The following is a 27,589-nucleotide window of genomic DNA, read 5'->3' as shown; positions in this document are numbered from 1 at the left end:
GATAATGAAAAGGGTGTGCTTGAAATGATGCACATACATAACTCTGCAATGTTGGGTTGTATTGGAGAGAGTCTCGGCCTTAAATCATTTTCCACACACAGTCTGTGCCTGTATTTAGTGTTCATGCTAGTGAGGGCCGAGAATCCACTCTCACATAGGTGCGTGGTTGCAAAGGGCAGTGTCTTAACAGCGCGATTTTCCAAGGGAAGATACTCTGAGCGCAGCCCAATACAGAAATCTGGCAGTGGATTCTGATTAAAGTCAATTTTCACAGAACTGCTTGTTGCAATTTCAATGAGGCTCTCTCTTGTTCAGATATCGGTAAGTGGACTGGAGGAAGGGCATGAAAGGGATAACGAATACAGTTGTTTGTGTCGTCCATTTCGGAAAGTACCTGCCTAATTGCACACCCAGCTCACTAAGGTGCTTCGCTATATCACATGACATTGTCCGTAAGCTTGAGTTCAATTGCACACAAAAAAAATCATACAATGATGGAAAGACCTGTGTGTTGTCCTTGTTAAACGCAGACAGAGAAGAGCCCCAACTTCTTAATCATAGCCTGAATTTTGTCCTGCACATTGAATATAGTTGCGGAGAGTCCCTGTAATCCTAGATTCAGATCATTCAGGTGAGAAAAAACATCACCCAGTCGTGTGAGAAACTCGTCATCATGCGAAAATGGTCAGTAAAGAAAACTTTAAGCTCGTCTCTCAATTTAAAAAAAACATGTCAATACTTAGCCCCTTGATAACCAGCCCATTTCTGTATGTTGTAAAAGCGTTACATGGTCACTACCCAGATCATTGCATAATGCAGAAAATACACAAGAGTTCAGGGGCCTTGCTTTAACAAAGTTAATCATTTTCACTGTAGTGTCTAAAACGTCTTTCAAGCTGTTAGGCATTCCCTTGGCAGCAAGAGCCTCTCGGTGGATGCTGCAGTGTACCCAAGTGGCATCGGGAGAAAGTGTTTGAAAGCGTGTTAACAATCCACTGTTTCCCTGTCATGGCTTTTGCGCCATGAGTACAGATACCAACACATCTTGCCAACCAAAGGCCATTTGATGTCACAAAGCTGTCCAGTACTTTAAAAATATCCTCTCCTGTTGTCCTGGTTACCAGAAGAGGATGCATTCCAAAAATGACCCCCCCCCATAAACTTAACAGCCATATACCAGGAGCTGAGCCAGGCCCGCCACGTCTGTTGACTCATCCCGCTGTAACGCATATAATTCACTGGCTTGTATGCGAAACATCTCCTGCCGTGTCACTGATACGTTGTGAAACAGTGTTGTTTGATGAAGGCATTGCCTGTGTAGTTTTTTGGGCCTTTTCCCCCAGCATTGTCCCAGCCATATCCGCAGCAGTAGTTAGAATGAAGTCCTCCACAATAGTATGGGGCTTGCCTGTCCTAGCCACTTGGTAGCTCACCATATAAGACGCTTATAGCCCCTTCATATTAATGGTATCTGTTGCTTTTATAAATCAAAACGTATTTGTCACATGCGCCGAATACAACAGGTGTAGATCTTACAGTGAAAAGCTTACTTACAAGCCCTTAACCAACAATTCAGTTTTAATAAAATACATTAAAAAAATGTAATAAAAATAAAAGTAAGAGATAAGAATAACAAATAATTAAAGAGCAGCAGTAAATAACAATAGCGGGGCTATATACAGGGGGCACCGGTGTCGAGGTAATTGAGGTAATAGGTACATGTAGGTAGAGTTATTAAAAAGTGACTATGCATAGATGACAACAGAGAGTAGCAGCAGCGCTCCAGACTGGGAGGGGGGGGGGGGCAATGCAAATAGTCTGGGTTTCCAATTGATTAGATGTTCAGGAGTCTTATGGTTTGGGGGCAGACGCTGTTTGGAAGCCTCTTGGACCTAGACTAGGCGCGCCGGTACTGCTTGCCGTGCGGTAGCAGAGAGAACAGTCTATGACTAGGGTGGCTGGGGTCTTTGATAATTTTAGGGCCTTCCTCTGACACCGCCTAGTATAGAGGTCCTGGATGGCAGGAAGCTTGGCCCCGGTGATGTACTGGGCCGTATGCACTACCCTCTGTAATGCTTTGCGGTCGGAGGCCGAGCAGTTGCCATACCAGGCAGTGATGCAACCAGTCAGGATGCTCTCGATGGTGCACTTGTATAACCTTTTTGAGGATGTGAGGACCCATGCCAAATCTTTTCAGTCTCCTGAGGGGGAATAGGTTTTGTCATGCCCTCTTCACGACTGTCTTGGTGTTCTTGGATCATGTTAGTTTGTTGGTGATGTGGACGCCAAGGAGCTTGAAGCTCTCAATCTGCTCTACTACAGCCCCGTCGATGAGAATGAGAGCGTGCTCGGTCCTCCTTTTCCTGTAGTCCACAATCTCCTTTGTCTTTATCACATTGAGGGAGAGGTTGTTGTCCAGGCATCACATGGTCAGGTCTCTGACCTCCTCTGTCTCATTGTTGTCGGTGATCAGGTCTACCACTGTTGTGTCATCAGCAAACTTAATGATGGTGTTGGAGTCATGCTTGGCCATGCAGTCATGAGTGAATAGGGAGTACAGGAGGGGACTGAGCAAGCACCCGAGGGGCCCCCCATGTTGAGGATCAGCGTGGCGGATGTGTTGTTGCCTACCACCTGGGGGCGGCCCATCAGGAAGTCCAGGATCCAGTTGCATTTTTCAAAGCATTTTAAGGCTACAGACGTGAGTGCTACGCGTCAGTAGCCATTTAGGCAGGTTACCTTAGTGTTCTTGGGCATAGGGACAATGGTGGTCTGCTTAAAACATGTTGGTTTTACAGACTCGGACAGGGAGAGGTTGAAAATGTCAGTGAAGACACCTGCCAGTTGGTCAGCGCATGCTCAGAGTACACATCCTGGTAATCCGTCTGGCCCTGCGGCCTTGTGAATGTTGACTTGTTTGAAGGTCTTACTCCCATCGGCTGCAGAGAGTGTGATCACACAGTCGTCCGGAACAGCTGATGCTCTCATGAATGTTTCCAGTGTTACTTGCCTCGAAGTGGGCGTAGAAGTTATTTAGCTCGTCTGGTAGGCTTGTGTCACTGGGCAGCTCTCGGTTGTGCTTCCCTTTGTAGTCTGTAATAGTTTGCAAGCTCTGCCACATCCGACGAGCGTCGGAGCCGGTATAGTACAATTCGTATTGACGCTTTGCCTGTTTGATGGTACGTCAGAGGACATAGCGGGATTTCTTATAAGCTTTCGGGTTAGAGTCCTGCTCCTTGAAAGCGGCAGCTCTACCCTTCAGCTCAGTGCGAATGTTGCCTGTAATCCATGGCTTCTGGTTGGGGTATATACGTACGGTCACTGTGGGGACAACGTACTCGAAGCACTTATTGATAAAGCCAGAGATTGATGTGGTGTACTACTCAATGCCATTAGGAAGAATCCCGGAACATATTCCAGTCCGTGCTAGCAAAACAGTCCTGTAGTTTAGCATCTGCTTCATCTGACCACTTTTTTATAGACCAAGTCACAGTTAATGTGATTGATGTTCATTACTTGACTAGGCTACCTGTATTTGACATTGTGTTGTTATTTCGCCACTAGATGGATTAATTTTATTTTTGGCAGTGAAATGAGACTACTCAGGTGAGAGAGAAAAAACTCACCCAAATGTATCGCCCCGTTGGAAAACGTGAATCACATTTTTATTTGGACTAACCCAACCCCAGTTTGGGAATAGCCGCTCTACACCATACTTGCTTGTTTTGTCAAACTGAAATTAGACAAACTATTGTAATTTTAGCAACCAGGAAATGAGGGAGCAATTTCTGCAGTGCACCTTTAACAGGTGATGAAAAGAAAAGTGTTTGATTAACTATTTACTGCTGAGCAGTGGGCCAGGCCAGGGTGCAGATGGCCCTGTATTCATACACTGATACTGCTCTGTACTCTCCTTCGTGTTTGGTGGCAAACACTCATCTACTAGCCTGTTTGGTTACATCCAATCTCATCAGGCCCTGGCATGAGAGTGTTTCTGCTTGGATGGCTTCATTCACTGAACCAGAAGTGCTGCAGACTGACCCATTTGATCTATGCTCTGACTATTCTACAATGGGCTAAACGTAACTGTATTGTGGAATATATGATTGGGGAAAATACTGCATTGAGAATGAAATGGCCTTGAGAGGATTACTAAATGAACAACAATTACAAATGTATTTCTCCCTTCCTCTTCAATGACAGTGAGCCGCCCTGTCTGTGGCAGCCCCACTTTCACCTGACCTTCATACAGGTCAGACAAAGGTATTGGGTGGTATTTTGCATGTTAAATGTCATCGCTCATTACTAAAGTCTCTGCGCAAACAAGTCCAGGCATGTTCTGTAACAGTCAGTCACGGTTTCAATGTGACATTAAATCTCGATCCATCCATTCCAGGCTCTCCAGAGTTTTATTCTTTTTTAAATTAAAATAAATAAATGTAACTTTTACTCAACTAGGCAAGTCAGTTAAGAACAAATTCTTATTACAATGATGGCCGCCCTATGGGACTCCCAATCACGGCCGGTTGTGATACAGCTTGGATTCGAACCAGGGTGTCTGTAGTGACGCCTCAAGCACTGAGATGCAGTGCCTAAGACCGTTGCACCATTAGGGAGCCCTGACAATACATCTGGAAACAAATCTGGATATAGATTCTGTAGATGAACAATGTCTGAGTTGTGATAATAAAAACACAGGTTTAGTTGTCCACAATCTATTACAGCCGAACAAGCAAACCTTACACACACTGACTACTACTCCTTGTCCTTCAATACTTAACCAATCAAGCAAAGATTATGGGCAGGGTTCTAGCTGTGAACCCTATGACCTCCAAAACCCACTCATCCTACAATCTAAACATTCCAGTCTGCCACCGCCTTCCCTCATACTCACCAGGCAGTCTGTTCATGTTGACCCCCTGGGCAGACAGACCAATCCCCATGTACCTGGAGACAACAACAGGAGATCAAAGGTCAGCGCCAACATCATCAGTTTAGACAACATGAGTCAGTCTGATGAGTCAATAGCTCAGTCCCCCAAATTGCCTTCAGTTATTTACTGCTCTCTTTAGTTTCTCTACACGCCATTTTCAACTGACTTAGAGGCTAATAGCTAACATGGGTAAACAAACCACAAGGTTAAAATGAAAAAGGTGGGAGGTGAGAACAGTCAGTGGGGTTACCAAGTATCAACAAACCCTTACCCATCCCTGCCCTTGCTGACAATCTTCACTTCAAAGTAGTAGATCCCACAAGCGGCTGGTATGGGATGAGTGGCACGCACAGACGCGGCATCCTTGTGATTCTTCCCATGACCTACAAAATGAGCAAAACTTTGTGTTACAGTCAGTATAGTACACCACACAAACAACCCACTGCTCTGTCAACCTGGAAAAGTCAATGTCAAGAGCGCATTGATCCAACCAGAAAAAAATTGCTGAAAATGGCTTCTCTCTCCAAGAACCCTGAAAACCCTCATACTGTACGAATTACTAAACCCTTTCAAAACTCAACCATATCCCTGTCATTCCTACCTCAATTTACAATCGCATTTGTCATGCAAATTCATTCTCAAATTCTATGACATGAAATCTGATAGCTCTTCGAAAGTTCCTTTCATAGGAGTATACATGCATGCTTAAAGATTTGCAATTTGCAGAAATCACTCTGTCATTTCCTGGTTGCTAAAATAATAGTTAGTCTCATTTCAGTTTATGTGACAAAACAAGCAATGAATAGTGTAGAGAGTCACTGTATCATCTAAAAGGCTGTGAAATATATTTTCAATAACCAAAAATATTGTATTTTTCAGCTTGTGTACAAACCTGAAAGTAAAAGACGCAAAAATGAAATGGTGGGCATAGAAATAGCACACCTGCTTTCAATGAGATTAACAGATCTATAACTCAGATTTCTATGTGAATTTTGTCAGGTCACCACAAAGTTACAGATTGCAGCTGCAAGGTCATTTCCATGAGTACCAACATGTGAAGTTCATAGGAGCATGTCAAATGAAAGCTAATAGTATATTTACACATACATACCAATTTTATATATTTCATTTTTTTCAATTAAGGCATATACATTTTTCTACCATTTTCCATCCTAAATGTGTAGAATAAGCAAAGGCTTTGATATCTGGACAAACAGATGTAAATAGAGTCTTAGAAAACATCTACCAGAAAAAGTTTAACAAAGGTATTAGAAATACCTCAAAAAACAATGTTGAAGGAAAGAACCCTGCCAACTAATATCAAACACTTAGTTTCAGGGAAATGTTTGTGCCTTCTGTAAGTTTAAAAACATTGCCTTCCTTGTGCCTTGAAATTCCATTACCAAAAACCCAAATATCTTTTCTGTCATTCATAAGGGAGGATAATGAAAGTTCACAGAAGTAAACAAGTAAAGATAAACCTATCAATTAGTTAGTGTTTCTACTGATAGAAATAGTTTATGAATTAAGTGATTAAAACAAAATTCCATTACCATCTCTACTGTTCTGTGGTGCACTGTACCCGACTGAGCGCTATTGTGCTGTACATTGATGTCCTAACTTGTGAAACATAGATGTCTATGATTGGTTAAGATATGGTCCGGTCCAACCAAATTTAGTCTTGTTTGGGGGCAGAGCTCATTAAAAATAATAGCCAATGTAGAATAACACCCAAATATGCAAAGGAGGATATTGCATATTTATAACTTTGTGTACCTTTTTAGGATACATCACCATGAAGAGAATGACATTCATATCCATAATTATGCATTTCTTTGTCGTACAGATCAGGAACCCATGATGAAATTCCGTTACCGGGTGTAAATCCACTTTACTTACTGTACTTCAATAAGCTAAAGAGATTTTTTCAAAGTCATTGTGCCATGTCATACCTGACACCCCATTCTTTATGCAGACATTGTTCAATCTTTACATTTGGAGCAGATATTTGGAAAATGTGCACACAAAAAAACGGAGGGAGATTTTACCGAAATTATGTTACTAAACTTTGAATCTGCACAGTTCTTCTAGTAAAATGTTGTGTAAATTGTTAAAATAAGTCCTTGTGCATAGCGTTGTATGGTTTGTTAAACCTTGAAATCAATGTTTTTTCTTTGGTATACGTACATTAAGTGAAAAATCAGAGTCCATTATTGTTAAATTTACCTTATCTAAAATCAGCAGCATGGAGTTAATTTACCCTGCAGAGTAATCTCAGGGTCAGTGTAGTGAGGCCGTCACTGTCTCGCCACTCCATCCAGCTCATATTTGTGACAGCTCCCAGGATTATCCCAGAGCGCTTACACTTTGTGTATCAAATCAAATCTTATTGGTCACATGCGCCGACTACAACAGGTGTCTTTACAGTGAAATGCTTACTTATGAGCCCATTCCCAACAGTGCAGAGATAAAAAAGGACTACAAATATTTGTTAAATAAAAAAGGAACACAATAAAAACAATAATGATGCAAGTACAGAGTCAATGTGCAGGGTTACAAGGTAGTTGAGGTAATTGAGATAGTATGTAGAATTTGGGTAGGAATAAAAGTGAGGCAATCTGGATATATCCTGAACAAAAATGCATGTACCTCAAAACTTGAGACATCTGTGGCATTGTGTTGTGTGACATAACTGCACATTTTAGAGTGGCCTTTAATTGTCTCCAGCACAAGGTGCACCTGTGTAATGATCATGCTGTTTAATCAGCTTCTTGATATGCCACACCTGTCAGGTGGATGGATCATCTTGGCAAAGGAGAAATGCTCACTAACAGGGATGTAAACAAATTTGTGCACAACATTTGAGAGAAATAAGCTTTGCGTAGGGAGAATTAGATTTTTTATTTCAGCTCATGAAACATGGGACCAACACATTACATGTTGCGTTCATATTTTTGTTCAGTATATAATAAAACAGAGTAGCAGAAGCGTGTGTGAAAGTGTGTGTGTGGCGTCAATATGCATGCATGCGTGTGTGTGTGTGTGTGTGTGTGAGCGTGTGTAGTGTGTGCGCGTGTGTGTTGGAGTGTCAGTGTAGTATGTGTGAGGGTGTGGATAGAGTCTAGAGAGGGTGCATAGAGCCAGTGCAATGGAATCAGTGCAAAACAATTAAGAAAATTAAATAATAAAAAGGAGGTCAATGTAAATTGTCCGGGTAGACATTTGATTAACTGTTCAGCACTCTTATGGCTTGGGGGTAGAAGCTGTTCAGGTGCCTATTGGTCAGACTTGGTGCTCCAGTACCACTTGGATGGCTGGAGTCTGACAATTTTTAGGGCCTTCCTCTGACACTGCCTGGTATTGAGGTCCTGTATGGCAGGGAGTTCAGCCCCAGTGATGTACTGGGCCGTATGCACTACCCTGTGTAGCGCCTTGCGGTCGGATGCCGTGTGTTACATACTAATCTAACCCTCCTTGCTGGTTGATGTAGGGCTGGGCGGTATTTCCGTATTTTACGATATAATGGTATTGATGCCTGCAACGGTTTGGTATTTACGGTATGTGGTTTGTTAAATGTGATACATGGTGTGTAACTTCGCTACTTGAGTCATCTCGCTCCACTCTCTTGCTCTCTTCATGCTGATTTCCACACAGACCTAGCCCCACCTCCTGTCAGTCAAGGAGCGCATTGTTGTTGCTTGACCACAAGACACTTGTTGCATGTGCTGCATTGACAATGCAGATGGAACACAATGCAGCACATGCCACAATATTGATGACAACGATGCTGTTTTCACTTTCCTACTTAATATAAATCCACTAGCGTTCTAGAATTACACTATTAGGTTGTGTTTCTTACATCTGCCAACAGCTGGTTTGTCTTTAGGAAGTTGGCCTAAATCTTGTTAGCCGCTAATGCTAATCGCTTGCTAGCTAATTAACGTACTGAGTCAGAGAAAACGTATTTAGCTATACAGCCTGATAATTCCAGTGATTGTGTAGACCTAAATCAGCATGTTGTTTGTGCAACAGTATCTTCTAAATCAAAGAGGAATAGGCGAAGCATGACTAATGTTAGCTACATGAAGTAGCTATAAGAAACCATTAAATGTAGCCAAAGATTACAGGGTCCCCTATATATACACCTGACCACAATTAGTCGACTGTTGGTCATTAGGCTGTTGGTCGACCAAGATTGTTTTAGTCGAGCAGTAACAAATATATACACACACTACCGTTCAAACGTTTGGGCGCACTAAGAAATGTCCTTGTTTTGCAAAGAAAAGCACATTTCTGTCCATTAAAATAACATCAAATTGATCAGAAATACAGTGTAGATATTGTTAATGTTGTAAATGACTTTTGTAGCTGGAAACGGCAGATTTTTTATGGAATATCTACATAGGCGTACAGAGGCCCGTTATCAGCAACCATCACTCCTGTGTTCTAATGGCACCTTGTGTTAGCTAATACAAGTTTATCATTTTAAAAGGCTAATTGATCATTAGAAAACCATTTTGCAATTATGTTAGCACAGCTGAAAACTGCTGTTCTGATTAAAGAAGCAATAAAACTGGCCTTCTTTAGACTAGTTGAGTATCTGGAGCATCAGCATTTGTGGGTTCGATTACAGGCTCAAAACGGCTAGAAATAAAGAACTTTCTTCTGAAACTCGTCAGTCTATTCTTGTTCTGAGAAATGAAGGCTATTCCATGCGAGAAATTGCAAAGAAACTGAAGATCTTGTACAACGCTGTGACCTACTCCCTTCATAGAACAGTGCAAACTGGCTCTAACCAGAATAGAAAGAGGAGTGGGAGGCCCCGGTGCACAACTGAGCAAGAGGACAAGTACATTAGTGTCTAGTTTGAGAAACATACGCCTCACAAGTCCTCAACTGGCAGCTTCAATAAATAGTACCCGCAAAACACCAGTCTCAACATCAACAGTGAAGATGCTGGCCTTCTAGGCAGAGTTCCTCTGTCCAGTGTCTGTGTTATTTTGCCCATCTTAATATTTTATTTTTATTGTCCAGTCTGAGATATGGCATTTTGATTAAAAAAGTTAAAATGTTTCTCCTGTGAAGTCGTGACTTGCGACATACGCCTAGTTTCCTGAAACAAGTCACAACTATTAACTTGGGTCCTGCCCAAAGCTTGCAAGCAAACTTACGACTTTGTATAAAATATTCTGTGTCCTCAGTTTCCCACGCCAGTGAGCTGGGGCCAGACACAGCTGTAGGTTATCTGTGCAAGGGATAAGAAACAGTGCTTGACTTAAGCAGAAGCACACAGGAGCTGAGTACCGACACCTGAAACATTCTACTGTTTGAGATCTTGTTCCTCTTATAGAATATCAGTTCAAAGGTTTCCCTTTCCCTTAGCCACAGAAAAAGAAAGGAACCTTCCCGCTAGCCATGATTGGCTGAGATAATGAATGGGCTGTACATGTCGAGAGAAGAGTTCAGATTGGTGTGCCATGCAGCATCTTCGGTCTATAAAATGAGCTGCTCGTATTGAGTAGATAACTTCAGTAAGAAAGTATTTTCTCTAAAGATATAACGTTAGCCATGGAGAACTGCAAATGTGTTGCTACTGCTGTCAACAACATTGCTATTGACAAACGTCAGTGGGAAAAAATTGTGATGGCAGACCAGGCACAAGCTCCACCACAGTCTGGACCTTCACTTCCTGATCACAGGCCACACCAAGTTAACTCCCAACTGGTGCTTTGGCCTCATCAAGCAGTGCTTCAGAAAGACCAGAGTGAACACTGCTGGTGTTGTGAAGGACAGAACTGTGACGGGGTTCAAATCTAACAGCTGGTTGGACTGTGTATGGTATGGTACGGTGCTGGTGGAAAGCTATGGCTGGTAACAACACCTGTACTTGAGGCCACTGTCACAGATCAAGCAGTACCAGCACTTCATGTGAATATAATTTTCATTGCATGGTATGAGGTTATTCTTCTTAGCTAAACTTGGGAGGAGAATTGATGTTATGCAAGGTAGTATTTTTTGTTGTTGTTATTTCCTGTTTTACAGATTTGATGCTCTGTAGCCTGGTGTTGTTGTCGCCAAGGAGTGTACGGACTAAGTCGGGACCAGGTTTCAGCTGCTGCGCAACGCTGACATCCTTCCTCCCATAGATGGTCTGCCTGTACAAGCACCACCTGGACTGGACACAGCTAGACAAACTATCTTTTTGAGAAGATCAGGGAATTTTGCAACGAAGAGGCTATAGACATCAAATGCCCTGCAACACAGTCAAGGGCAGGACAGAAACAGGCTCTCCGAATAAATATTCCCATGCGTGGTTCAGACGGACCAGTTCATCACTGGGGGCAAGTTCCCAGTCATCAGCACTATCTGCAGTGCCTCTATTCACATACCTCTCTCCTAACACACCAAACATTGCTGCTACTATTTATTTATTTATCCCGCTGCTCAGCAACTTTACCACTGATTGTATGCATATACAGTTGAAGTCAGAAGTTAAAATACACTTAGGTTGGAGTCATTAAAACTCATTTTCCAACCACTCCACAAATGTCTTGTTAACAAACTATAGTTTTGGCAAGTCAGTTAAGACATCTACTTTGTGCATGACACAATTCATTTTTCCAACAATTGTTTACAGACAGATTATTTCACTTATAATTCACTGTATCACAATTCCAGTGGGTCAGAAGTTTACATACACTAAGTTGACTGTGCCTTTAAACAGCTTGGAAATTTCCAGAAAATTATGTCATGGCTTTAGAAGCTTCTGATAGGCTAATTGGCATAATTTTAGTCAATTGGAGGTGTACCTGTATGTATTTCAAGGCCTACATCCAAACTCAGTGCCTCTTTGCTTGACATCAAAAGAAATCAGCCAAGACCTCAGAAAAAAAATTGTGGACCCCCACAAGTCTGGTTCATCCTTGGGAGCAACTTCCAACCGCCTGAAGGTACCACGTTCATCTGAACAAACAATAGTACGCAAGTTTCAACACCATGGGACCACGCAGCCATCATACCGCTTAGGAAGGAGACGCGTTCTGTCTCCTAGAGATGAACGCACTTTGGTGCGAAAAGTGCAAATCAATCCCAGCAAAGGACCTTGTGAAGATGCTGGAGGAATCAGGTACAAAAGTATCTGTATCCACTAGAGGTCGACCGATTAATCGGAATGGCCGATTAATTAGGGCCCATTTCAAGTTTTCATAACAATCGGAAATCGGTATTTTTGGACACTTATTTACACCTTCATTTATCCTTTATTTAACTAGACAAGTCAGTTAAGAACACATTCTTATTTTCAATGACGGCCTAGGAACGGTGGGTTAACTGCCTTGTTCAGGGGCAGAATGACAGATTTTTACCTTGTCAGCTCGGGGATTCAATCTTGCAACCTTACAGTTAACTAGTCCAACGCTCTAACCACCTGATTACATTGCACTCCACGAGGAGCCTGCCTGTTACGCGAATGCAGTAAGAAGCCAAGGTAAGTTACTAGCTAGCATTAAACTTATCTTATAAAAAAACAATCAATCATAATCACAAGTTATAACTACACATGGTTGATGATATTAGTTTACCTAGCGTGTCATGCGTTGCATATAATCGATGCGGTGCGTATTCGGAAAAAGGACTGTCGTTGCTCCAATGTGTACCTACCCATAAACATCAATGCCTTTTTTAAAATCAATACACAAGTATACATTTTTAAACCTGCATATTTAGTTAATATTTCCTGCTAACATGACTCGTTGTGAACTGTGAAGACTATTTCTTCCTAACAAAGACAGCCAACTTCACCAAACGGGGGATGATGTGTTCCTAAACATCAATGCATTTCTTAAAATCAATACACAGAAGTATATATTTTTAAACCTGCATATTTAGCTAAAAGAAATCCAGGTTAGCAGGCAATATTAACCAGGTGAAATTGTGTCATTTCTCTTGCGTTCATTGCACGCAGAGTCAGGGTATATGCAACAGTTTGGGCCGCCTGGCTCATTGCGAACTAATTTGCCAGAATTTTACGTAATTATGACATAACATTGAAGGTTGTGCAATGTAACATGAATATTTAGACTTAGGGATGCCACCCGTTAGATAAAATATGGAACAGTTCCGTATTTCACTGAAAGAATAAACGTTTTGTTTTCGAGATGATAGTTTCCGAATTAGACCATATTAATGACCTAAGGCTCGTATTTCTGTGTGTTATTATGTTATAATTGAGTCTATGATTTGATAGAGCAGTCTGACTGAGCGGTGGTAGGCACCAGCAGGCTAGTAAGTATTCATTCAAACAGCACTTCAGTGCGCTTTGCCAGCAGCTATTCGCTGTGCTTCAAGCATTGAGCTGTTTATGACTTCAAGCCTATCAACTCCCGAGATTAGGCTGGTGTAACCGATGTGAAATGGCTAGCTAGTTAGCGAGGTGCGTGCTAATAGCGTTTCAAACGTCACTCGCTCTGAGACTTGGAGTAGTTGTTCCCCTTGCTCTGCATGGGTAACGCTGCTTCGGGGGTGGCTGTTGTCGATGTGTTCCTGGTTCGAGCCCAGGTAGGGGCGAGCAGAGGGACAGAAGCTATACTGTTACACTAGCAATACTAAACTGCCTATAAGAACATCCAATAGTCAAAGGTATATGAAATACAAATCGTATAGAGAGAAATAGTCCTATAATTCCTATAATAACTACAACCTAAAACTTCTTACCTGGGAATATTGAAGACTCATGTTAAAAGGAACCACCAGCTTTCATATGTTCTCATGTTCTGAGCAAGGAACTTAAACGTTAGCTTTTTTACATGGCACATATTGCACTTTTACTTTCTTCTCCAACACTTTGTTTTTGCATTATTTAAACCAAATTGAACATGTTTCATTATTTATTTGAGGCTAAATTGATATTATTGATGTATTATATAAAGTTTTTAAAAAGTGTTAATTCAGTATTGTTGTAATTGTCATTGTTACAAATACATTTTTATTTTAAAATGTATCTTTAAAAAATATATATATATATATATATATATATATATATATATATTTTTATTTTTTTTTATTTTTTTTTTTTTTTTTAAATCGGCCGATTAATCGGTATCGGATTTTTTTGGTCCTCCAATAATCGGTATCGGTGTTGAAAAATCATAATCGGTCGACCTCTAGTATCCACAGTAAAACGAGTCCTATATCGACATAACCTGAAAGGCCGCTCAGCAAGGAAGAAGCCACTGATTCAAAACCACTATAGAAAAGCCAGACTATGGTTTGCAACTGCACATGGGGACAAAGATTGTACTTTTTGGAGAAATGTCCTCTGGTCTGATGAAACAAAAATAGAACTGTTTGGCCATAATAACCATCGTTATGTTTGGAGGAAAAAGGGGGAGGCTTGCAAGCCGAAGAACACCATCCCAAGAAGCACGGTGGTGGCAGAATCATGTTCTGGGGGTGCTTTGCTGCAGGAGGGCCTGGTGCACTTCACAAAATAGATGGCATCGTGAGAATGGAAAATGATGTGGATATATTGAAGTAACATCTGACGACATCAGTCAGGAAGTTAAAGCTTGGTCGCAAATGGGTCTTCCAAATGCACAATGACCCCAGGCATACTTCCAAAGTTGTGGCAAAATGGCTTGAGGACAACAAAGTCAAGGTATTGGAGTGGCCATCACAAAGCCCTGACCTCAATCCTATAGAAAATTTGTGGGCAGAACTGAAAAAAAACGTGTGCGAGCAAGGAGGCCTACAAACCTGACTCAGTTACACCAGCTCTGTCAGGAGAAATGGGCCAAAATTCACCCAACTTATTGTGGGAAGCTTGTGGAAGGCTACCTGAAACGTTTGACCCAAGTTAAACAATTTAAAGGCATAGCTACCAAATACACTGAATTAGTATGTAAACTTCTGACCCACTGGGTATGTGGTGAAAGAAATAAAATCTGAAATAAATCACCCTACTATTATTCTGACATTTCACATTCTTACAATAAAGTGGGGATCCTAACTGACCTAAGACAGGGAATTTTTACTCTGATTAAATGTCAGGAAAAACTGAGTTCAAATGTATATGGCTAAGGTGTATGTAAACTTCCGACTTCAACTATTCATCTATCATTGGTATCATTATTGATATTGTTTTTGTACATACTGCATATTATTTTGTTCTTTCTCCACTGGCATTGACACCTTTTTTTTCATTATATTGACACCATCTATTTTTGATATTTCTACTATGCCCGTAACCATTTTGCAGTACCAAATTAGACAAGAGTGTCGTCTGATATTTATAAAATATTTTTATCTGGACACCTTGTTTACCTGGAATTTTTACTTATTGTAGGTTACTACTTTTACAAATTAGTCTTAATCTTTACTACACCACTCCCTGTTTAGCACAAATCCACTAATCAACCAGTCATGCTTTGCCACAGTCACCTCACGTGTGAATTCTTAAAGAGATAGGTGGGGCTGGCGTAAGAGGGTGTGAACAACGCTGAATGGGTGTAGACAAATTAGAACTCTCCAGTAGGTGTACCAAAACATTCAGGGGCTATTTTCTCAAAAGTGGGGTTACAAGTTTATCAACTTTCAAAGCAGAATTACTTTCCCATTGTACCTCACATGCAGTGTATGATATACCATTTTGTAGCTCTGCGTCTATCCAATGTAAAAAACACAATTTCAAATGTTGCTACATAAGACCGAATCAAGGTGGTCAGTCACAGTTCATACGTTTCCAGTTTGTTACAGACAGGCCATGTGTAGCCAATGTAATTTATACGATATTTGATTTTATCAGGATATTTTCTATCTGCAGGCTGCAATGTTTTTATTTGTTGGCAATGGCAAAAAGTTACTTTAGGTTTGTATTATTTTAATTTAGATAGAATTTTGATTACCCACATGACAATGATTGAGATATGAAGACGTTATTATACATTAAATAAAACTATAAAACTAAGCACACAGCCAAGACAATGCAGGAGTGGCTTTGGGACAAGTCTCAATGTCATTGAATGGCCAAGCCAGAGCCCGGACATGAACCCGATCGAAAATCTCTGGAGAGACCTGAAAAAAGCTGTGCAGCGATGCTCCCGTTCCATCTTGACAGAGCATGGGAGATATTCCCCAAATACAGGTGTGCCCAAGTAGATTCGAGGCTGTAATCACTGCGAAAGGTGCTTCAACAAAGTACTGAGTAAAGGGTCTGAATTACTTATGTAATAGTGACATTTCAGTTATTTTTTTGCAAAAATTTCTATAAACATGTTTTTGCTTTTTCATTATTGGGTATTGTGTAGATTAAATATCAATTTTTACTCATCAAATTTAGAATAAGGCTGTAACGTAACAAAATGTAGGAAAAGGGAAGGGGTATGAATACACTGTATGTAAGTGGTACTGTACCTCTCCTCTGTACTGTGTCCCTGTCAGTAAAGCACAGCCATCTTCATAATCATATTGTACAAATCCACTAATCAACCAGTCATGCTTTGCCACAGTCATTACGACTAATAGAGAAGCAGTGTACTTATTATCACCTTTGATTTCATCAGCAACATTAATCACTTTTATTTTCAGCCCTCTCCTTTCTGTAACCAAAGCCCAGCAGGCCCCTCTATGACCATACAAACAGCCATAATAAATACAACACAGGAACACACTTGTGTCTATAAATACCTCCAACTAACACCACCACCTCAACATACAGCATTCAGCAGAGCCACACTGTCCTGGGAGTGAGACTCTCTCGCTGTCTCCGTCAATCATACACACACAATTTTTTAGAGGCCAAATGTTGTTTAACATCCACATAAGCCTAAGTAGTTGGTTAACAATGTGTTATTAGAGCATACTCAAATATGGCAATTAATGTCCACCATTTTATGCTGTGTAAACAACATGTCTGGTTATAGAGCAAATTGTTGACCATATTGTGGGGGCGTTCTTACTCAACCGTGTTTTTACTGGTTCTATTTTTTTTCAGAAACTGCTCATGGATTCTCTCTGTCTAAGTCCCCAGTCAAAGGACCTCCCTCATGGTCAAGTCAGTGGTCAAAACAAGAATGTAGCGCAGTACTACCCACGACAGAAGACAAGAAATAAATGAAAAAAATGAGAGGAAAAGCTTGAGGGAGAAACATTAGCAAACGCTGCATCACAGCTTCACACAGTGACTGGGGGAAACCAACACACAATCTGGTGATGTCACCTCTGACTGAACATGCATGATTGGTTCTTCAGACGACAGAAAACCCTCTCTATGTGCAAACATTACAAATCAGCTTAAAGGAATCGCAGGGCATGCTTAAAGTCAGCCATGTGTCCTACAGGCTATATAATTACACAATACAACCTTTAGGCATAAAAGAGAAAACAAAAAACCACAAAAAAAGCAAGTACAAAGACGAATAATTTACAATGGGTGACTATGGTACACAAATCCAAATCCTATACCACCATTTCATAAAACACACTGATGAATCAGACAATACTGTAGCTTAGGCTATGTGCTCTTTAATTCAGCAGGTAAGCTGATGCCCTTTTCTGAAAAAAACTAAACACAATGATGAGCACAGGATGTAAGCTCATCATCAAAAGAAATTAGGAAACAACGTGGTAGGTAAAGATGGCCCTCCTTTCATTAACAATTAAGGTCAGGGTTATAGGGCCTACACAACTAAAATGTCAGAGAGGAACAAGGCCTTAAAAATACATGCAGGTTTGAAAAACAAGAATTTAAAATGTCAATAGTCTAGGCTGAAGATAGACGTATTTATTACTCCGGCCTAATCATAGGGCCTTATGGGCCAGATGGCAAATGTCTGCATTTAGGCAGGCAGCCCAATTCGGATCATTTTTACGCTAATTTGTCTTTTGACTAATCAGATCAGCTCTGAAAAAGCTCTGACGTGAAAAGATCTGATGTGATTGGTCAAAATACCAATTAGTGGAATAAAGATCAGAATTGGGCTGCCTGTCTAAACATAGCCTAACAGGACAATACAAGCCTTAACAGTCTCCACAGCATTGTCTTATGTCAGATTCTGCCTGTACTGAGCGACAAGGGTCACGTAGGAGCGACGCCACCTGACATAAGACAACGTCTCCTCAGTATAGCTCAGGGCCTTACATGAATCAGTGGAACTTATACTGTGCAGGCCTTGCAGACATGCAACTCTTTAATATCTCTAGGTTTGAGATATAGGCAATCCTGAGATATCTCACACCTCCAGCGCCACCATGTATAATCAACAGTACCAAGGCCAAAAGGGAAACCGGCACACTGGTCAAAATAGCATAAAAATCACCAGGGTGAAAAAAAGTAACAGGAACTGACAACACAGTGGCTTCTGTGATTATAGGGGGAGTAACAAGCCTATAACTTTAGATGACAGACTAGACCTAATGCTGTATTCATGCTTGCTGACAATTATGATTACGAAATTTAAAAAATATTATTTACAAAAAAAGACATCCTCAAAATGTCCCCCATCCGACTGCACTGTAGTCCCACAATCCGCTACACGACCAACCATGTAACACAACCTAAATAACAAACACGCAGCTTTTGAGCCACCATCAACTAATGGGATTATGCAATTATCAGTCACAAATTATCATGAAATCCTTGTCAACCTTCAACTCCAGACAACAATTGACCAAAGCAGTGTACCTAGGCCTGAATCCAGCACTACCACCGCAGCCACCGAATGTTAAGAGAATTGTATAGCTAGCCTATTATTTCTGTAGATTCAAGTGTATGTTAATACCAGGACCTTACACTGACCAGGGCCTTGGTCTGTCTATTAATGAGGTGTGATTTTTGTTTTCCTGATCTTTTGTTAAGCACAGACTATGGTCCTATAATGACTCAATCATAGCACTGTTGTGCGATTAGACTTGACAGTTGACTAAACATGTAGCATGTTACTCTTTCTATGATTACACAACACACATTATAGCATGATGATTTCTAGATGGATAGCTGTCAAGTCCTACTTTTGATTTTCTGCAGAATACTTAAATAACTAACTGAACCAATTGTATTTATACACCCGGGCTACTGTCTGCACCCCAACAAGTTGTTTGTGGTTTTAAAAGAATATCGCTAAACTACCTGCATAAATACCATCTGATCTATGTGCAGGTCTTTATACACAACAAATGCGTTGAGGCCTCCTCCCTTGTCGCAACTGGAAGTGTAGCTGCTGGCTGGGTTGAAATAGTAGAGGATGATGTTCTTTTCAGTGCATGAAGATCTCTATGGAATCCTTAGCTGTGCTCAGTAGTTGGATCCAGAATGTATAATGATTTAGAATAATAGTCCAGCCACAGAGAACGATTTCATGAACTGGCAAGCCAACAGAACACACTGCAATATTTCCCTGTTCTAAATTGGTGCTTATTTTATCACAAAATACAAACACATTCTAACGTCTAGTCATGGGTCATATCAACTGTATGAATATTTGCTTTTAGTTAGTTAGAACCAGAGGAAGAGGCGAAAGCTAGCTACATAGCTAAGTAAGCTAACGTGATCTCAGTTTTAGCTAGCTAACATTAACGTTAGTAGCTACATTTTATATTGCTAGCTACTCATTGTTTTATATATATATATATATATATATATATATATATAAAACAATGGTGCATTTCGATAGTACTAGTTAGCTAATGTTTGTGTGCTATTATTTAGCTAGTTACTGCATTGGCTAACAGCGATGGCGTGCAATTAGCATTGGCTTGGATAACGTCGTTAGCGAACTAGCTAGGTTTGCTAGCTAACTAGCCAGATAGTTACGCTAGCGAACTAGCTGTGCGTCTCTTGTCATTGCTATGTACCTAGCTATAAATTGTGGCATAGTAGTTAGCTGTCACAATTTATAGTTAAGTTAATATTTCGATTATGATCAAATATAAGCGGTAGCTAGCCAACTTGTAAAGAAAAAATTAACTGTAAACAAAGAGACCGTTTGAGTTGAACGTTAGTCAAAGAAACGGATATGCTTGTCATGGTTAGTGAGTTCACTGTCAACCATTTGAGCAATGGTCATTCCGCTCTGCTATTGTGAAACAAAGCAAAGAGGGACCGAGGCAGCTCAAACTAGATCAGGGAGATTGCATACACATAATAGCATAGAGACACGACGCTGAACCTCCGGAGAGTCTATCGTAAATAACATATTCGAGACATCTAGGTACTAAATGTTATACCAGTTGTCACTTCTGTATAACTTTACCTTTGTAATGCACCCGCAGATTGTTCTGTGAGAGCCCGATGTAGCTGTATTTATCCTTGGGGCTCCATGATCGGGGTAAGGGGGTCTCATCCTCATTTACGGCCGGGTAGAGCCGCTTCAATCGTTCATTTAGCTCGGCCTCTTGGTAATTAAAAGCAGGATCCCCCAACAGCAGGCTCCCCGCTCCAAGCTCTGCCATCTTCGGCTTGAAATGTTTTATTGTCTTCTACTAGCTATGTCAATGCGTTGATACAGGGAGAGAGTGAGAGACAGTGGTGTGATATCCCTGGCTAACCAACGCTCTCGAGTAGGACTGACAGTGACGTGTGGGTACTGTAGTTGAATACAGGGCTATTCGCTAGAAAGAGTTTCAGAATCGACTACAGAAGCCCCGCTCCGAACCCCTCTTTGGTCATTTTCTTCAGTTTGAGTCCGTGAAAAGGAAGCTAGGAAATGTAGTTTTCGAGTGGTTGTATGCGGTTGTATTTTGTTGATGGTCAGGACCAGGGGCGTATTTATTACGCCGATTATGTTGCAAAGCGTTTCTTAAACGGAAGCAAAGGGAACGGGGAGGGACCTACCTGAATTTGTCCAATAGGAACTCTGTTGCAATTGTTTGGACTAATGATTACACCCCAGGACATATTGAGCTCGCAAGTCTTATTATAGCAGATAAGCAGACATTTGTGCAATGCAATTCCTCATTTTATTTACATTCTGGCATGCATTCATTAAGATTTTGTGTCTCACATGTTTCTCAAACTAATCCAGATTTTTTAAATGCAATGTTAGTGGATTATGTGTGCCAGTCACAGCCAGTTTGTCTGACGACTCAAACTGAATTATTCTGCTGCTCTGTCGTTAGAAGAAGAAACTGACGGACCACTACAACTAGTATTCCAATTCCTAATTGAACCAGACAAACTGCCAGCTGCATCCATTTCAACTCGAGAGCATTGCCTTTCCCTAGGCTGATTCTGAAATTGGTATGCTTGATAGAAATATTTGAGCTAGATTAGTATTTGCAAACTCATCAAGGGAGCAGGAAAAAAACATTTAAAAAACTGTTCCAGACATTGACGATTCACTACATTACTAAATCCTGAGCCAAATATTGTTTTACACATTCTCTTTGGCAAGTATCTGGAGCGGGATGGGCTACTATTTGGGGTCCTTCCTGGGTCCTTATTTCCATGGCAACATTGTTGTTAACGTAACAATGCATCCGGGTGCCTGAAGCAACTATTTTATTTAAATTTTTTATTTTAATTTTTAATTTTTATCAACAACAAATCAATACAGAAAGTACATAAGGGAACACAAGTATATATAGATTATATATAATGGACAATCGAGCTAGGGGGTACAATATCACATTACAATTACACAAGGACCTTAAGGGACATACATACACTTACAATTCTAACAGCTTTTTTGTTAGTAGAGTATTTAATAGTCTTAAAATACAGTTCAATTTATTTTTGTAGGGTAAGAAAATGTTTTTGTTACTAAATTTACATTTGTGTATATGAAATTTGGCCAAAAGAATAATGAAATTAATTACATAAAAATGTTTCAGCTTATTTTTATCGTATGTAAAGAATCCAAGCAGTACATCTCTCCACAATAGTGTAAAATCTTCATAAATGTGTTCAATTATAAATCTACTGATGTCTTGCCACAGTTTTCTTACATGTATACAATGCCAAAAAAGATGTAACACTGTTTCTGGGTGGTCATTACAAAAGGAGCAATTTGAGTTGATGTTTTCCTTAAACTTCTTCATATAGTGGTTGGCAGGATAATATTTATGAATAATTTTAAAGGAAACCTCCTTAATTTTGTTAACAAGTAGGTATGTGTGTGGCAACATCCAAACTTTTTTCCAACAGATATTATCAATAAATCCATTCCAATAAGGCATGACATAAGGTATAGATACAACATCCTGCTGAAACAAGGTTCGTATCGCTCTGTTGTTGAATGGGCCAAAAGAGAAACAAATCTTTCCTACTGATGAGTCAACAGGGTCAATAGAAGGTAGGCTCTGAGGGTCAGGTCTTGACACGTTCCTGAATAACAGAGCAACACCTGAGGGAATGGCGTCTAAAACAATTGCAAAATCTTTAGGTGTTACAGGGACCTTGTAAAGAGATAAGAATTCCTAATAACTGAGTAAAATACCCTCTGCATTTACCAGTTGGCTCACCAATAGGGTATTATTTCGGAACCAATATTCTAAAAACAAAGAAGTATTTTTATACAATATATCCCGATTATTCCATATGTAATATCTGTGTGGAGAAAAATTGTGTTTATAAATTAAGGACCATGACAAGAAAACCTGCCGATGAAAAGCAGAAAGTTTCACTGGAATTTTGTCAATATTATAATTGCACAACAACATGAAGTTAAGGCCACCAAAAGTAGAGAAGACATGATGAGGAATAGAATTCCAGATAGAAGTGGGTCTTTTTAGGAATTGTTTTATCCAATTGATCTTAAAAGTATTATTTAAAGTAGTAAAGTCCAGAAAATTCAGTCCACCATTCTCATAAGTGTTCATTACAACAGTTTTCCTAATGTAATGGGTACGGTTTCTCCAAAGAAAGTTGAAAAGCATCTGGTCTATCTCCTTGCTTATTTTACTGTCAAGATATAAAGATAGAGCGCCATATGTTAGTCTAGAGATACCTTCAGCCTTGGTTGTTAAGGTATAGACCAGACGCTTTGGAAAAGGATTGTATCACATTGATCGATATGGGAATTTGGTTAGCGTCTTTCAGAAAAAGTGTAGTATCATCAGCCAGCTGGCTTATAATAATTTCCAGCTATGGAAATACCTTGTACAGGACTATTTTTTAAAGAATTTGCAAGAAGTTGGGTGATTAATAAAAACAGATACGGGGAGATAGGACAACCTTGCCTAATTCCTCTCTTTAACTCAAATCTAGGTGAGGTGCTATATTTCAATTTGATAGAGCTGTTACCATTTGCCTGAAGCAACTAGCTAGCTAACCGAATGGAAGAGGGATGACGTGTTATTACAGTAATGTATTCGCTAACTAGCGCTCCTGTTTACTTCATCTAACGTTAAACATATCAGATGTGGACACAAAAAGATATTTGATTTGACGTTTGAACGGCAAGTGGGCTCTAATTTAGCTTGCTAGCTCACTCAGATAGTTTAGCGATTTATCTAGCTATGATGCTGGCTAATCATAATAATACATGTTTCTAGCTAACTATCTAATTGTATTAGTTTCCATATCACTTATCAGACTGTCAACAACATGACGCCAAAAAAAGAAATGGGCGGCAAGTGGCAATTGGAGGTCCTGGCTCATCAGTAGAGGCTAGCATCAAACAGAGTAAGATAGCTAATGTTAGCAGTTAGCTAACGTGATTTTAATATTTTGGATATAGCGATATGGACACATACTAAACTATTCTTTCTCCTCGCTTGCTAATTATTTTGTAAGGTTGGCTCAAACTGGCCTGTCCATGTCTCCACTCAAGTTGTTCAGCAGGGGAGGAGACAGTACTTCAGGTGGAGAGATCAGGAACCATGGGTATTTTACAAATGATATGCACTGTATCATATGACGGGGTTAAAGTTGTGGAAGGATTTACTGATATAAATCATGTGTTACAGATGTGGTGATGAGTTTTGTGGCCCTGTGGGGAAGCGACGACCCTGGAGCAGCTTGAAAGCTACCTGTAGAGGGAGCTGCAGGCTCTTGACCCACTTCTGCCAAAAGTCAAACCTCACGTCCCATCCATCTGCCATTTAATTTATACATGTTATCCATATAATTTTCATGGGTTTGTTACATGGTATTTACCTAACTACAATAAGGAGTACAGCCTATAGATTCATTTTCACTTGGTTGTCAAGTCACAAAATCTGCCCTCTGTCATATATACTGTCATATATACGCAGGCATACAGGGAAGAATTCAAAACGTACAAGCCGCTACAGTCTTACATACTTTTTTTTAATGAAATCACATTTGGTGTGTAGCATTGCAGCATGGAATGTTTGTGATTGTGGCATATAGGCCTATATTGTTATGGTGAATGTGAGCCTGGATAGCACAACAAGTATGAATGGAAGTATGAGAGGGGCTTACATATTTCATGCTTATAGGATGTTGGATTTGATTTGACTGCAATGTCTATTTCTGCAGCATACCTATGGGACTAGATCCATGAGCTGGAGCCCCTCTGTGCTCATCTGGTTCTGGTCTCAGAGCAATGTGAGAAGGGGACCAAATCACATTTTATTGGTTGCGTACACATGTTTTTTTGATGTTATCGCGGGTGTAGCAAAATGCTTAAGTTCTTAGCTCCAACAGTGCAGTAATACCTAACAATGCAAAACAATACACACAAATCCAAAAAATAAAAGGGAGGAATTAAGAAAAATATAAATATTACAACGAGCAATGTCAGAGTCCGGAATATAACTATATATGTATATATGATGGTGTGTATAGACATTATGGACAGTATATGAATAGAAAAGGTGTGTACAGCAGTAGTTATATAGGATGAACCTTGAATAGAACACAGTATATAGAGTGCATTCGGAAAGTATTCAAACCCCTTCAATTTTTCCACATTTTGTTATGTTACAGCCTTATTCTAAAATTGATTAAATACATTTGTTTCCTCATCAATCTACACACAATACCCCATAATGACAAAGCAAAAACAGAACTACCTTATTTACGTAAGTATTCAGACCCTTTGCTATGAGACTCGAAATTGAGATCAGGTGCATCCTGTTTCCATTGATCATCCTTGAGATGTTTCTACAATTTGATTGGAGTCCACCTTTGGTAAATTCAATTGATTCAACATGATTTGGAAAGGCACACACCTGTCTATATAAGGTCCCTCAGTTGACGGTGCATGTCAGAGCTAAAACCAAGCCATTAGGTCGAAGGAATTGTCAGTAGAACTCCGAGAGAGGATTGTGTAGGGCCCCAAATCAAGGGAAGGGTACCAAAAATGTCAGCAGCATTGAAGGTTCCCAAGAACACAGTGGCCGCCACCATTCTTGAATGGAAGAAGTTTGGAACCACCAAGACTTTCTAGAGCTGGCCGCCCGGCCAAACGGAGCAATCGGGGGAGAAGGGCCTTGGTCAGGTAGAGTGACCAAGAACCCGATGGTCACTCTGACAGAGCTCCAGAGTTCCTCTGTGGAGATGGGAAAAGCTTCCAGAAGGACAACCATCTCTGCAGCACTCCACCAATCAGGCCTTTAAGGTAAAGTGGCCAGACAGAAGCCACTCCTCAGTAAAAGGCATATGACAGTCCGCTTGGAGTTAGCCAAAAGGCACCTAAAGGACTCTCAGACCATGAGAAACAAGATTCTCTGGTCTGATGAAACCAAGATTGAATTCTTTGGCCTGAATGCCAAGCGTCACGCCTGGAGGAAACCTGGCACCATCCCTATGATGAAGCATGGTGGTGGCATCATCATGCTGTGGGATGTTTTTCAGCGGCAGGAACTGGGAGACTAGTCGGGGTCGATGAAAAGATGAACAGAGAAAAGTACAGAAAAGCCCTTGATGAAGCCCTGCTCCAGACCGCTCAGAACCTAAGACTGGGGTGAATGTTCACCTTCGAACAGGACAACGACCTGAAGCACACAGCCAAGACAACGCAGGAGTGGTTTGGGACAAGTGTCACGTTCTGACCATAGTTCTTGTGTGTTGTGCTTGTTTTAGTGTTGGTCAGGACGTGAGCTGGGTGGGCATTCTATGTTGTATGTCTAGTTTGTCTGTTTCTGTGTTCGGCCTAATATGGTTCTCAATCAGAGGCAGCTGTCAATCGTTGTCCCTGATTGGGAATCATATATAGGTGGCTTGTGTTGTGTTGGGGATTTGTGGGTGGTTGTTTCCTGTCTCTGTGTTTTCTCTGCACCAGATAGGGCTGTATCGGTTTGCCACATTTTGTTATTTTGTATTTGTAAGTGTTCACTGTTTATTCGTTTAATTAAACATGTTGAGCACTGGCTACGCTGCGTGTTGGTCTGATCCCTGTTACACCCCCTCTTCTAGTGAAGAGAGGGAAGGCTGCCGTTACAACAAGTCTCTGAATGTCCTTGAGTGGCCCAGAAAGAGCCCGGACTTGAACCCGATTGAACATCTCTTTTATACATTTGCAAACATTTCTAAAAATCAGTTTTTGCTTTGTCATTATGGGGTATTGTGTGTAGATTGAGGGGGGGGAAACCATTTAATCAATTTAAGAATAAGGCTGTAACGTAACAAAATGTAGAAAAAGTCAAGGGGTCTGAATACTTAACTGAATAGACTATATATACAAAAGTATGTGAACAGCCCTTCAAATTAGTGGATTCGGCTAGTTTCAGCCACAATTGTTGCTGACAGGTGTATAATATCGAGCACCCAGCCATGCAATCATTGGCAGTAGAATGGCCTTACTGAAGAGCTCAGTGACTTTCAACGTAGTACCGTCATAGGATGCCACTTTTCCAACAAGTCAGTTTGTCAAATGTCTGACCTGCTAAAGCTGCCCCGGTCAACTGTAAAAGCTTTTATTGTGAAGTGGAAACTTCTAGGAGCAACAACGGCTCAGCCGGGAAGTGGTAGGCCACACAGGCTCACAGAACGGGACCCCTGAGTGCTGAAGCGCGTAAAAATCGTCTGTCCTTGGTTACAACACTCACTACCGAGTTCCAAACTGGCCCTGGAATCAACGTCAGCACAATAACTGTTCATCTGGAGCTTCATGAAATGGGTTTCCATGGCTGAGCAGCCGCACAGAAGCCTAAGATCACCATGCACAATGTCAAGCGTTGGCTGGAGTGGTGTAAAGCTCACCGTCATTGGAGTCTGGAGCAGTGGAAACGCGTTCTCTGGAGTCATTAAGAGTGATCACGCTTCACCATCTGGCAGTCTGACGGACGAAGTGCCACATTTTCGTTTGTGCCGAAATCAAAATGAAAGAAAAGTTATCTTGCAAATTCAGCAGGCTATGGTGTGAAATAGGCTTTTAGAAGTGCTGTCTTTATTTTATTAGGCTAGTTCTCGTTAATGGAAAAGGGTGGATATTAGTACAACTTAGTCAGTTGTACAACTGAATCCATTCATCTGAAATGTGTCTTCCACATTTAACCCAACGCCTCTGAATCAGAGAGGTGTGGGGGGCTGCCATAATCAACATCCACATCTCCAGGCGCCTGGGAAATAGTGGGTTAACTGCCTTGCTCAGGGGCAGAAAGACAGATTTTTACCTTGTCAGCTCGGGGATTAGATCCAGCATCTTTTTGGTTACCGGCTCAACACTCTAACCACTAGGCTACCTGCCATCCGACAGCTAATGCCGTCTTTGGTGTGCTTATCAATGCACAAGCACCTTTTTCCTCACTCCTATT

General features: G+C 40.7%; 1 protein-coding gene across 2 annotated transcripts in view; it reads right to left on the bottom strand.

The window, feature by feature from the left end:
• The window catches only part of LOC139584747 (ran-binding protein 10-like), a 29,752-nt gene extending 9,237 nt beyond the window's left edge, over positions 1-20,515 (bottom strand). Inside the window, exons 1-3 of one of the 2 annotated variants that reach the window (XM_071416927.1) lie at positions 20,179-20,515; positions 5,205-5,316; positions 4,895-4,947 (exon numbers count right to left, since the gene is read on the bottom strand). In XM_071416927.1, the coding sequence (XP_071273028.1) occupies positions 4,895-4,947; positions 5,205-5,316; positions 20,179-20,377 (364 nt within the window). In that variant the 5' untranslated portion in view covers positions 20,378-20,515. The remainder of the gene's footprint in view (positions 1-4,894; positions 4,948-5,204; positions 5,317-20,178) is intronic. The other variant, XM_071416929.1, reaches the window with a different exon arrangement.
• Between the last annotated feature and the right edge of the window lie 7,074 nt (positions 20,516-27,589).

This window comes from Salvelinus alpinus, chromosome 9 (assembly GCF_045679555.1).
Source record: "Salvelinus alpinus chromosome 9, SLU_Salpinus.1, whole genome shotgun sequence".
In the NCBI taxonomy this organism is placed as follows: domain Eukaryota; kingdom Metazoa; phylum Chordata; class Actinopteri; order Salmoniformes; family Salmonidae; genus Salvelinus; species Salvelinus alpinus.
The sequence above is the reverse complement of the archived record's forward strand: the minus strand, read 5'-3'. Positions and strand labels throughout refer to the sequence as shown.